Here is a 13,085-nt window from a genome sequence, read left to right as displayed (position 1 = left end):
AGTGAGTGGCCTTTTTAATTTGAAGAACAGGTATCTATCAATGTCTGATCTTCAAAACACGCGTTTTCAAAGTGCATCATGGCATGAATAAAGGAGATTTCTGAGGATCTCCGAAAAAGAGTTGTTTGCTTATTACCCTTGAAAAGGTTACAAATCTGTTTATAAAGAAAGTTTTAAAGGATGTCCAAGGACTTCTGATCACACCAAAAGCAAGGCATGTAATAGTCCCTAAGATCACAAAAGAACCCTTCTAAGCAAAAAAAAAAAATAGGCCTCTCTTATGTTGACTAATGTTAATGAGTGCACCATCAGGAGAAGTGTGAACAACCTTGGTTGCAAGGAGAAAGCCTCGACTCTCAAAAAATTGCATTGTTGCCTGTCTGAAGTTTGCTAAGGATAATGTGGACAAGCCAGAGGACCATTAGGGGGAAAAATACCTATATATACCTATATATATATACATAACAAAAAAGTGTAAAACAACTGAAAATATGTCATATTGTAGGTTCTTCAAAGCCACCTTTTGCTTAGATTGCTGCTTTGCACACTCTTGGCATTCTCTTGATGCCTACTTTGAAGAACCTACAATATGACATATTTTCAGTTCACTTTTTTGTTATGTATATAATTCCACATGTGTTGATTCATAGTTTTGATGCCTTCAGTGTGAATCTACAATTTTCATAGTCATGAAAATAAAGAAAACTCTTTGAATGAGCAGATGTGTCCAAACATTTGGTCTGTACTGTATATATAATATATATTTTGGATTTTAACTAGAAGGATTATGCTTGCATAATAAAAATACTGCATTCAGTTTTAAGAACTTGATCCCATCTGTGAAAATTGATTGAACAATGGTTTTGGAATTATACCAGTGAATTCTAAAGGACAGTGTCAGGACATCTGTTTATGAACCGAATCTTCAGGAAAAAAATGGGTCATGCAGCAATACAAAAACCCCAAACACATAAGTCATGCTACCAAAGAATGGTTAAAGAGGACCAAAGTTAAAGTTTTGGAATGTCCATGACAAAGTCCTGGCCTTAATCTAATAGACAGGTATGGAAATGATCTGAAGTAGTGCTGCAGCTTTTGATTATTTTAGCAATCGAGTATTCTGATGAGTCCATCGATTGATCAAATAATCGGACGAGAAGTACTTTTTATTCATCAAATATCAATACTAAATATGCAAGAGAAAATAAGACGGGTCTCTTAAAATGACCATTTTTATTGCAAAAGAATCTGTGGAAACTAAACCTATATCATGCATTTAATTGCCATATTACATCAAAATGCAAATATAAATATATACACAAAAAAATCATAAATAATAATCTATTTCAAGTTACTTTTAAAAAGGTAAAAGCACTGTATGGGGTTTTCTTTGTTTTAGTTCGAAATGTTCCCAAACTTTTTATTGTGTTCTTTGGCCTGAATCGTCTCCTCGCCCCTTGCTGTTTTTTGTCTATGTTTCTCCATTTTTTTAAATTCTGCAGCATCTTATGTGTTACCTGTCTAGGGTTCTAATTTATAATATACATATATAATATAAAATAATTTAATATTTGTGAAAAAAAACTTGACAGGAGAAAGTGCACACCTGTAAGTAAACTATGAGCCCTGCATAAGCACAATGTGAAAACACAGAAGGGGAATTGGCGACACATATAGCATGCATAAACTTAACGTGAAAAGTGGCGTACGCACAAAACTGAGCTGGAAACATACATGAGCTTATAAATGAGAGCCCAGAGCAGTCCAGAGTTTAGCAGGTGGTGTGTCAGTAATAATGGTCCACGGGGAAATGCAGTGCTCCATGTGTAGTTAATAAATACAGTGGAATAAAAAATTTATAATTTGTAATATTCATTTAGACCTAATCTGAAGCAAGCAGTTTATGTAAGGAAACCCACCAACATCCCTGTTCTGTACTGAGGACTGGGCTAATGTTATATATGTTTACTTGCAGTTGTTGCTCTACAAGGGGTCACACCAGATAAATAAATAAATAAATAAATAAATAAACAAACAAACATTGGGCTTACTTTGGTCTGTTTACATGAAATTCAGATAATGATTTCTGTAATTTATGCAGAAATAAAGAAAATTTCAATAAGATTTCATTCTTTCCATGGTCATTTGTCAGTATTGATTAAATGAAGCTGACAGGTATGTCTGCAACTGACAATGGATACAAAAATAACAGTTAATTTTTGTTAATTAGTTTATATACAGATGTAGCATTCTGCCCAGTGTTGATCATACACAGAACTTTAGTAGTGTAAAAAGATTTGGATTAGATTTAATTAAACCTGTGAGAGTAAAGAATTATTACATAAATCTGTGTCTGTTAATTCATTGTGCTGCTATTTTTGTAATTGTAACATTATCTCCTCCAGTGGTTTTCTTCATCAATTTCATCTTTTGTCTTTATGAAAATTGCCTTATTTTCTTATCAGTTAAATAACTCGTCATTTAGTTAAATCATTCATTTAGCTACTTAAGGTAATTAGGAAATGTTTACAAAAGCTGTGTAACTCTGTTTCCAGTTGTGACTTTGTTACTTTTGTTACAGCTGTTTAAAAGGCTGCACATTAATTTAAAATGGCTATTAAACTGTTTGGAACTGCCTGTGCCTTCAACGGATTAAATGCAAACCTAGCCAATAGAGTATTCAGACTGACTGTTGTATAAATATATTGATCAGCCATAACATTAAATCCACCTTTGTGCTTTCAAAATAGCAGTGTACCTGCCGATGCATGGACTCCACAAGCCTTTTGAAAGTGTGCTGTGGTCATCGTGATAAAATAAGACTTTAGCAGCAGGTCCTTTAAGTTCTGTAGGAACTAGGAACTTTCTCTGGAAAGTGGGGCCTTTATTATTTGGATGTGTTTGTAGCACATCACAGATGCTCGATCAGATTGCATTCCTGGTGAATTTGAAAGCCAAGTCAACCTTGAGCTCTTTGTCATCTTCCTCAAAGCATTCCTGAACAATTTCTACTGAATGTTCTGGCATATTCTATGCAAACCAGCATTAACATTTTTGGGAATTTGTGCATGAAAATGGCACCCATGACAGTTGACAGTTTACCAGTTGTCCTTTATTGGATTCCTTTTGGTAAACACTAAACGCTGCATACCAGTTTTACCAGTTATCTAGCTATCACAATTTGTCTAAGGCAATCGGATCCTAATGCTTTCCAATTTTTACTGCTTCTGAAAACTGACTGCTTTCTTGCTGCCTAATGTTTCCCACTTCATGGCCGGTACCATTTTAATGAGATAATCAGTGTAACACAATTTAAATTTTATGGTGATCTGTGTGTGTGTGTGTGTGTGTGTGTGTGTGTGTGTGTGTGTGTGTGTGTGTGTCTATCTATATTGTTTATTATCTTGAACTGTAGCAGTGAAGGAAACATTTGAATTACAACAGGAGCCAGTATGTAAGAGGCTGCAAAGGAATGATGCATTCTATACACAGAACTCAGTTCCACTTACATTCTTCAATATTTTCTTTGTGAAAATCGTGACCCATTAATATACCTCTTTCACATACTGAAAGAGCTGGCTCTGAACAACTACAAAGCTGTTCATTCTGAAGCTATATGTTCTGGCCTAGATTATGTTTCTGTATAAATAAACTCAAAGCTATGCACAGTTTGCATTTCAAATCAAATTTATTAAAGGTAGACTCAGATTCTTTGTTAAATCTTTGATAGAAAAAAAATTAAAAATAGATTGCAGAACCAGTTTTGACTGCAAAGTTTGAAGTTATATAATTGATTTAGAAAGTTAGGCATGGCCTAGTTTATTTATATAATCTGATTTGTCATTGTCCTCTGCTATGCTATTGAGAGGTCAATATTAATCTTAAACTTGTGATTAAAATGACAATCGGAAGCAGTTTTGATGCCAATGTGATCTTTAATCAAAGAAAAAAAACTTTTGTGGACTCAAAACTGCAAACTCTAGCTTCTACAAAACCAGTCCTGTACTCATAGGACAGAGCTCAGTAATTCAGTGATTATGCTTCACAGAACCGCTCAGTGTTCAGTTAGGCTGAGATTTTTTTTTGCAACAAACTTTATAATAAAATTAAAGTTGCAATGGTTTTTCTAATTTATGATTTGATTATATTTAAAAAATAAATAAATTAATAGAAAACATTATTCTGTAATTTGCTCAACTGTTGTGGTTTGTTTTCAAAGTTAAACATTTGCAAAATGTATATCACAATGCGAAACAGTTTGTTGTACAATAATTAATGCCTAATACAGCTATTCAGTGACCTCTAATGAAAGACATGAATATGATACTCATTTTCCAAAGTTTTTCTAACTGTTACCCCATCTCCTTTTTTCCCTTTTTGTTTTAAATATGGCATGGCAAGCCATCCTGGGTCATCTTTGGCATGCTGGCTCTTGTTTGTGCATCTCTGGTCTATACATTTGATGCTCATACATACACACATCATGCATGCAAACATACAGCACCACAATAATTGTGTTTCAGCCTCTAAAACATTTTGCATGTAAGCATTGCTTCAAATATCAGTCTGCTCTAGAATGATTAAAGATCAAAGATTAAAGAAAGAGGTAATGTAGCTGTTTTAAGTTTATCTGCTCATAGAGATCCTTTAGGTTCTTGTGGTCCTTCAGCTCACTACACAGGTTTTTAATTGAGCTTAGATCAGCATTTGATCATGTTAAAGTTTGGTTCTGTGGTTATGAAACCACTCTTTTTGTGGATTTGGGTGGTTTTTTTTGCATATGTTGCTGCAAGAGTTAATCAGTTGTAGCTCCTTCGCAGAGTTATCCAGATTATTTGATCAGAAAATAATAGTGTCCTTTATGCCAGGTTATCAAGTTACAAAGTTTTACAAGCCCTATATTCACACATGCAGTGCTTTTATTACTGCAACTGGGCAGTCACTTTACTATGAGGTCACTAAGTTCAAGTTAAAATTCTATTTGTCACATACACATACATACAGAGTACGACATGCAGTGAAATGCTTTATACGACCGTCCGACATTTAAGCATAAAAAGAGAATAGAATATAAGGATAAAAATACAAAAAAAATAAAGTAGATAAATAAAGTTTAAACTATAGAAAATATATGTATATGTACATTTATCTAGATGGGGATGGATGCGTATGGCAGATATTAACAGTACAAATTAAAGTGATTTAGTGTGTGATTGTCCTTAAAGTGTCCATGTGTAGTATGGTGTGGTATAGAGTGACACTGTGTTGTGCAAGTTCAGTTGAAGTGACAGTTCAGAGTTAAGGTGTCATATAATAATGCAAAAACGCAGAAATAGTGAAGACTAGAAGAGAGGTCTAGTACTAGTTCCTGGTTGTTTCCTGGTTTTAACTCCAAATGGCCTGCGGGAAGAAGCTCCTCCTCTTTCCCTCTGTGTTTGCTTTCAAGGAGCGGAAGGGCTTCCCTGAACGCAACAAATAAAAGAGTCTATTGTTGGGATGGCTGAGGTCCTTCACAATTTTTCTGCCCTGGTCCGGCACCGCGTGCTGTAGATGTCCTGCAGGTCAGGGAGCTCGGTGCAGATGATACGTTCAGCTGACCACACCACCCTCTGGAGGGCTCGCCTGTCCTGCATGGTGTTGTTCCCGAATCAGGAAGTGATGTTACCTATCAGAACGCTCTCAATGGTGCAAGTGTAAAAGGTTCTTAGCACCTGAGAGGGTAGTTTAAAGTCCCTTAAGCGTCTCAGATGGTACAGATGCTGCCGGGCGTTCTTCACCAGGGTGTTTATGTGACAGGACCAAGACAGGTCCTGTGTGATGTGAACACCTATGTACCGGAAACTGTCCACTCTCTCCACTGGGGTCCTGTTAATGTTTAGCATTTGGTATGCCCACTCATGATTCGTGCTGAAGTCCACTGTCAACTCCCTAGTCTTGCAGACATTCAAGAGAAGATTGGTCTCCTGGCAGCATCTCTCCAGGCTTTTAATCTCCTGTAGGTAGGCAGTTTCACTGTTGGTGGACATCAGGCCCACCACAACAGTGTCGTCAGCAAGCTTGATGATGGTGGTGGAGTTGGAAAGGGGCTCAGAACACAACCCTGGGGAGCTCCAGTGCTGAGGGTGAGGGTGGATGAGGTTTGTTTGCTAACCTGAACAGCTTGTGGTCTGTCTGTCAGGAAGTTGGAGATCCATTGACACAGCGGCAGGACCCAGGACCTCCAAATTAGAGGTGAGCGTGGAGGGAATTATAGTGTAAAACACTGAATTGTAGTCCACAAACAGCATTTTTGAATAATTCCCTTTTCTGTAGTCCAGGTGGCTCATCATTGTGTGAAGAAGATGAGCAATGGCATCCTCAGTGGAGCGGTTCTGCCAGTACGTGAACTGTAGAGGATCCAGTGTGTCTGTTAGTGATGAAGTTTCTGACCAGTCTTTCAAAGCACTTCATCACTACTGGGGTCAGGGCTACAGGTCGGTAGTCTTTGAGGCAGGTAGGCTGTGGCTTTTTCGGGACAGGAACAATGGTGGACCGTTTGAAGCATTAGGGGATAACAGACTGTTCCAGGGAAAGTTTTAATATCTCGGTGAACACCGGTGCTAGTTGGTCAGCGCACTATTAGGTAAACTAATAGTGCGCTGATTAGTGATATGTTCACTAATGTCTTTACACGCACTGCACACAGGGATTAAGTGATTCGTTGTCATTATTAGCATGAGGTTCAAGTAAAATCATTCTTAAATTTGACATGTCACTGGACATGCCCACATCTAGGCATCAGTAGTTTCTGTCACTCATGTCACCATATGTCACCTCTCATTAAAAATTAATGATCTGAAAGGGGTACTGGTCGTTTCGTCACTCCATGTTGCTGTATTTGCGAAATCTTTAGAGTGAAGATTACTCTTCTCTTTTATTTTGTTGTATTTTTGGCTCTTCAGACAAAAGAACCCTTTTTATTCAAAAATTGCACTAGTATATTCTAGCCACATACATTTGCAGTTACAGAAGAAAAAGGCTTTGTTGTGTCATGCCCTCCATAGTGAACGTATCTCGCAGTAAAATTGGCCACTCGGTGACCCCAAAATTTTATTGTGTTCTGCAAATCGGTAGATATGAGCATTCATATGTGCATGTACAAATATGAGCTTTAAACAATATTGTCTCATTCATTTTCAAATTAAATTCCTCTCATTCTGCAGGAGATAAACCGCAATCATCTTTTTTTAATCATCTTTACCAAGGGTAATGATAATTCTGGAGCTGGCTGAATGCATGTTTAATTTAGCAGTTGAAAATTAATTTTGTCAAACTGTACTGAAATGACCTTTCTGGTAAGGTCTAGTACCACTGACCAAACAGGATTCAGGGTCAAACGACATTATTAGTGTCTTTATAAACTAAAAATTGCCTATGTTTCCACTATGTTATTGTGATCTGCAAGATCTTAAATGTGGTTAATTTGAAATCACACTATGAATCTGGTCAGCATGTTCCTTCTGGTGCCTGGTAAATTAGTAAAGAATGAGCAAAAAAAGAAAAAAAAAAAACATTGAATGATTAAAGAATTAAGATATTTTTGTTTATTATGTTTACTAATAACAAAAGCTGGGAGCAAAAACTTGATTACTATTTTGTGTATTATTTATTTAAAATGCTGGTTTTAAATGCCATTCATCTTATATTTTTTATTCATAATGTAAGTCAGTTGTTCTAATTAGAAAGTTTAAGCAAAAATGAGAATTATTGATTTAAATATTTATACACTGAGGAGACCTTACTGAGTAAAGAAACAATATTTGTAAGAGTGCATTACCATTTTTAAAGGTCATTATGAAAACATGGAATTCAGTAAATTAGAACGTTTATCACTTCTTTTGCTGTGACATCAACTTTTACTAATTTCATCAGGTATGACTGTGAAGAATCCATTTTTTTTTTTTTTTTTTTTTAAGGCCATAAAGGATACATTATAAGAGTCACAAAATGATAAAGAACTTTAATATTCTTCTGAAGTATTGAGTGAGTTGTCTAGGGAAAACTAAATGCCCCCATCAAGGTGATGTAGAGCAACCATTTTGTTCTTGACTACTCTTCTTTTATCAGTGACGGCGGGGTAAAGAAAGAATTTAATTGGACTGCTTGACATCAGGATGATTAGATCCCCAGGCTTTTGCAGGCTGGCCTGTCAATTTGGCCAGATCATCAAAGTGAAAACCTTATGCCCTCTATATTAAACACTTGGCATCTCTATGAACCACCACCATGCTTTAGAAAGCGTGCCAAAGAGATCAACTCGCCTTTTCACTCAAACAGTTTTCCAATCTTATAGTGGCCACACTTATGATAATGAAACATCTAGATATCCATTACGGCTGCCATTGCTTGACTCGGTTTGGCTTGTGCTCCAGTATGCTCATACTTATATCACTTTTCCAGTCTCTCCAGTTCCCTACAATGACACTCATGTGCCTTTCTTATAAAAAAAATCGCTCTATGCTTTGTCTGTCAGATGATTTGTTTAATAGATCAAACTACCTTCCAATTGCAGTGTTTTGCTTTTCTTTGTAGTTAAAAGGCAAATGAAAAGAAATGGGAAAATATCAGCCTTAAAATCCTAGCCTTAAATCCAATACTCTTTATTGTTGGCTGTTCAGATGAGTCTTTCCCAGTAACCACAAACTTCTATAAAATATTTTTTTATATTTAATTACAACTCTCTCCCCCACCCCTCTGTTTACTCAGCTCTGTTGTTTTCAGCTAAATGAGAGTTTGCTTGGATGCCAGGACGGTTCACATGAGATTGCTGTTAATAAGCAAGTCAGCAGGGAGACTGGATTCAGGCACTTTTGTTTTGCATTTTATTAGCACAAGTTGTTTTTCCACGTTTTTCTTTTTTTTTTTTCTTCTCAAATTCAAATGCAACACACCAGCCCCACAGTAATGCCATCTGCCATGAGGAAGATTACTTGGTGCCTGTGTCCAAAAGCATTTAACTCATCCACACCAGTAGTATGTTCGTTGTGTTGGCATGGCAACGGCAGCTATTTTGCCATAGGAAAAAAATGTTCTCAAATAATTCTTGCTTTAAGTTCTTCTTAGGTGCATTTTATTATGGTCCAGACCAAGGTTATTTGCCATTATCAGTTTGATGGAAGTTTTATTACCTTTCTTTTGAAAGACAGGGTCAGCATTTTGCACAAATCACTTTTTTTTCTTATATGTGGCCACCACTGAATAAAGGACACTTTATCATTCCATGAATTTATATTGGTTGCTAAACTGGACAAAACGTTTATGTAGTGTTTGATCATGAGAAAAATAAACTAAATGCTGCAAGGAAATAGCTTTGTAATCATCTTGTACAACAAAGATGCTTTAGAATGTGTACACTGTCTTGTGAATCATTTTTTAAGTCCAAGCTAGGTTTTTTTTTTTCTATTTCTAAATGATTGTCTGACATTGTTTGATATGTCAGGCTGCCAATAAATCATTTTGAAATTCAGAGCCTACCTTTATTGAAAATCTGACAGCAGGATAAAAAGTGAGTCTTGGCCAATGTGGTGCCTTTGGGAAGGTCAGCATAGCTCTCTCTTTCCTGTAATTAAATTACTGATTAGTAGTGGCCTGTGAATTAGAGTCACAGAAAATGCGCCCATGTTGAATTGAAGGAACGGAGAAGAAATGGCAGCCAGTGCTCACTTAATGTCAGCTTTACATTTAGCTCTCTATGTGGCATGGAGCAGTAACAAGGATCTCATTTATCACGTCTCACGGGCGTGATGACTGCCATATTCTAAAAACACACACACTCACCCTTGGCCAAATGGACTCCTCCATTCTCCCACTCGTTTGCTAACAGGCAGCCAAGCATGAACACGCACTTGCAGTGCACCAATAAGTTATTGAGTGATTGACACTCACCACGCTGCCTTTCTAAAGGGTAATTGGTATTCCACGAATGAAAGCCACCATGAGATGACCGTCTGAAATATTCAGTGTACCAGTTCAGATTTAAGGATAGGTGATATGGCTAATCTGACAAGAATAACATATTTGCAGTACACACTACACATCACTATATATTAAATATATCTTCAGTCATACATTTGTAATGATACCTGTGATATCTTTAGAAAGTGAATTTACCAAATGTATCACTGTTTTTTTCTGTTTTGTCATTCCAGCGAGGGATCCCAATCGGTGCATTCTGTAAGGACTTCAACGAGAAAACCAAAGACCTTAAAGAAGGCATTCCTCTTCCCATCAAGATCAATGTCAAGGTAAAATGTGAACACTTATTATTATTTTTTTTAAACTAGCTTTCATTTGATTTTGCATTGAAAATGCAAAATGCTCCGACAACATTGTGGAGCAGATTTTTCCCACGTGGCCTTGGAATTGTGGCAAATGATCACTATCTTTTTTGGCCCATATTCATTTATCCAGTTTATATGAGTCCTCTGAGATATGGCTCATATTGTTCTAACCCACTTGTTATAAGCAGCCACTGATGCAGTATGAATGTTAAAGTGTAGATTGAAGCTTGCATGGTTATTATGTTCAAATGGAATCCTCGATTTGACTGGAATCAACTGCAGTGCAGACTTTAGAATTTATTAGCTGTCGTAATGCAACGCACATACGTTTCACCTGGTCTGAACTCGTCTGATCTTCTTTATTATAGAATATTTGCCAAAGATGCTGTTATCATTTCAGCTCTTGGAGTTAATACTGGTAATGTACTTGCTTCAGTGCTTTGTAGAGTAATGGAAGTAGCTTGAATGATTTGTTTCTTGGGTGCATTAGGAGAGCCGTACCTGATGCCTCTTATTTGGCTGACCCACATCTCCCACCCCCTGCAAATGTCTCTTTCTGTTCTCTTCTTCTTATTTTTGACCAGGCTGGTACAATAATATAATAAACAAAATACAAGCTGTCTCAAGCTTTTACAGAAAGATGGATTCGTATACGCATAGCTGCATATGGAATCGATCCCAGAGTGGCAGGCTGAGAAGCACAATGCGGAAGGCGTGAAGGATTTCTTTTCATTTCATGTGGGTTACTCATGACAAACCTTAGAGGCTGCATGACTACCTAGAAGCTCTTAAAGCAGGTTCCATTTTCATTTCTTTCATTTAACAGTGCTCGGGTTAAGCACTCTGTCTTACAGCCTCACTAGAAGCGCTTGCACTGCCGTTTTCTGTCTTTTTTGCATCTCCGAAGGAGACATTTCATGGTCTAAGAAATGTAGGCATGCATTATCATTAAGTAACTTTTGACTTTTACATTACATTTATGCCCTATCCTTTTCTTATGCCTGCGTAGCATATCTGAATGAAAATTCTTTTTTCTTTTCTACTCTTTGTTAGTGAACCTGTTTTGCTGTGATATCAATCTGGACTTCACATGACAGTATTTTTGACATTTTGCTTTCAATTGAATCCCTATGAAGATTTTTTTTTGTTGTCAGTGATGGCTGCTGTGAATGCCAAAGGCAGGAAATCAGGAGATTCTGATGTTTTTGTGGTGTTCCAAGTGCAGTATCTCTCTTTTGACATTTAATGAGGATATGAATGACAACATTTACTTTTTCCTTGGCATGTTTTCAACTGTCTAACACTAGTTTTAAAGGTATACAATATATACAGATTTTACTGTAAAGCTAAAGAGCGAAGTTAAAGAGCAAAAAGTGGAGGGTGTAGGAGATGTGGAAATGTCATACTCATTTCTTTCTTATTTGCACTTCTAGTCTGATGTTATAGCCTTCATATTTTTTATTGCCTATTTATTGAATTAAATTTAATATCAAATGATTAATTTTCTTTTTAACTTAGCTAGCATGCATCAATATTTCCAAAATGTTCTCATAATATTGACCAATTATTGTGCATAGTTGCCTTAACTGTTATGATATCCCTCTAAGCGCTCAATTGTTGTGCATCCAAAAGCTTAATTTGCTGGTATAACGCTGACATGGTGCTAATTTGATTTGGTGTAAGCCATTTTTCCCCAATTTGTGCAGACAGAAAAATGTTCATACGTTTGAATGGTACTGTGTTTGAATGGTACTGTTCAATGGTACTGTTTATTAGGCATTCAAAATCAGCCAGTTCAGTGATCTTTTCAAACCCACTCTTTATTAGTAATAACCCCTCCAAATCCTTTCCAAATTACAATACTGGGTGAAATACTATAATATTAAATAATAACTCAAACATTTCAAACAAAACTTTTTCGCCATCGGAGTGCCTTTATGTACACCACATATTAGCCATACATTAAAACCACTGAGAGGTGAAGTAAATAACATTGATTATCCCATTAATTTGCTACCTGTAAAGGGTTAGATATATTAGGATATATTTACTAAATTAATAGTTAGTTCTCAAATTTGATGTTTTGGAAACAGGCAAAATGGGCAAACATAAAAATATGAGTTTCCTTGATAAGGGCTAAATTGTGATGACTCGACAACTGGGACAGAGCATCTCTGAAATAGCAAGTCCTGTGTCGTGTTCCAGTATGCAGTGGTTAGTATTTACTGAAATGTGTTTAAGGCATGTCAACTGCTAACAGTCAAGAGCACCCGAGTTTCATTGAGGGGTGAAGGGTAAGAGCTAACCTGTCTGCTCTGATTGCTCAGAAGAGCAAATTTCTGAAAATGTTAATTCTGCCAGAACATGCTGTGTATGGGGCTCTGTAACTGTACCACTGAATGTACCTGCAATGGGCACATAAACAACTGAACTGGGCAATGAAGCAATAGAAAATATTTGCTATGTTTAAATGAGTAAACATGTTTTTTTTTATAGATAACAGCCTTTTTAAGTGAAATGATGAAGTATTGTTTTTTTTTTTTTACAAAGAAAATATAACCACTTAATTAACATTGTGGAGTTAACTGGGACCAAATATAGTATATCTGATTTGATCTCCGTCTATCTTTCAGTGCTTTTATGCATAGACTCATACAGTGCCTTGCAAAAGTATTGGTGGCGTTTTTCCTATTTTGTTGCCTTACAACTTGGAATTAAAATTGATTTTTATTTGGATTTCATGTAATGGACATACACAAAATAGTC

At 36.4% G+C, this 13,085-nt stretch overlaps 1 protein-coding gene across 2 annotated transcripts in view; it reads left to right on the top strand.

Moving 5' to 3' along the window:
• The window catches only part of mrpl11 (mitochondrial ribosomal protein L11), a 48,762-nt gene that overhangs the window by 30,021 nt on the left and 5,656 nt on the right, over window positions 1-13,085 (top strand). For both annotated transcript variants that reach the window (XM_046850246.1, XM_046850245.1), the window contains one exon: window positions 10,188-10,283. In XM_046850246.1, coding sequence (XP_046706202.1) covers window positions 10,188-10,283 — 96 coding nt within the window. The remainder of the gene's footprint in view (window positions 1-10,187; window positions 10,284-13,085) is intronic.

Source organism: Silurus meridionalis, chromosome 5 (genome assembly GCF_014805685.1).
Source record: "Silurus meridionalis isolate SWU-2019-XX chromosome 5, ASM1480568v1, whole genome shotgun sequence".
NCBI classification, from domain to species: domain Eukaryota; kingdom Metazoa; phylum Chordata; class Actinopteri; order Siluriformes; family Siluridae; genus Silurus; species Silurus meridionalis.
This window is presented reverse-complemented; position numbering and strand designations above follow the sequence as displayed.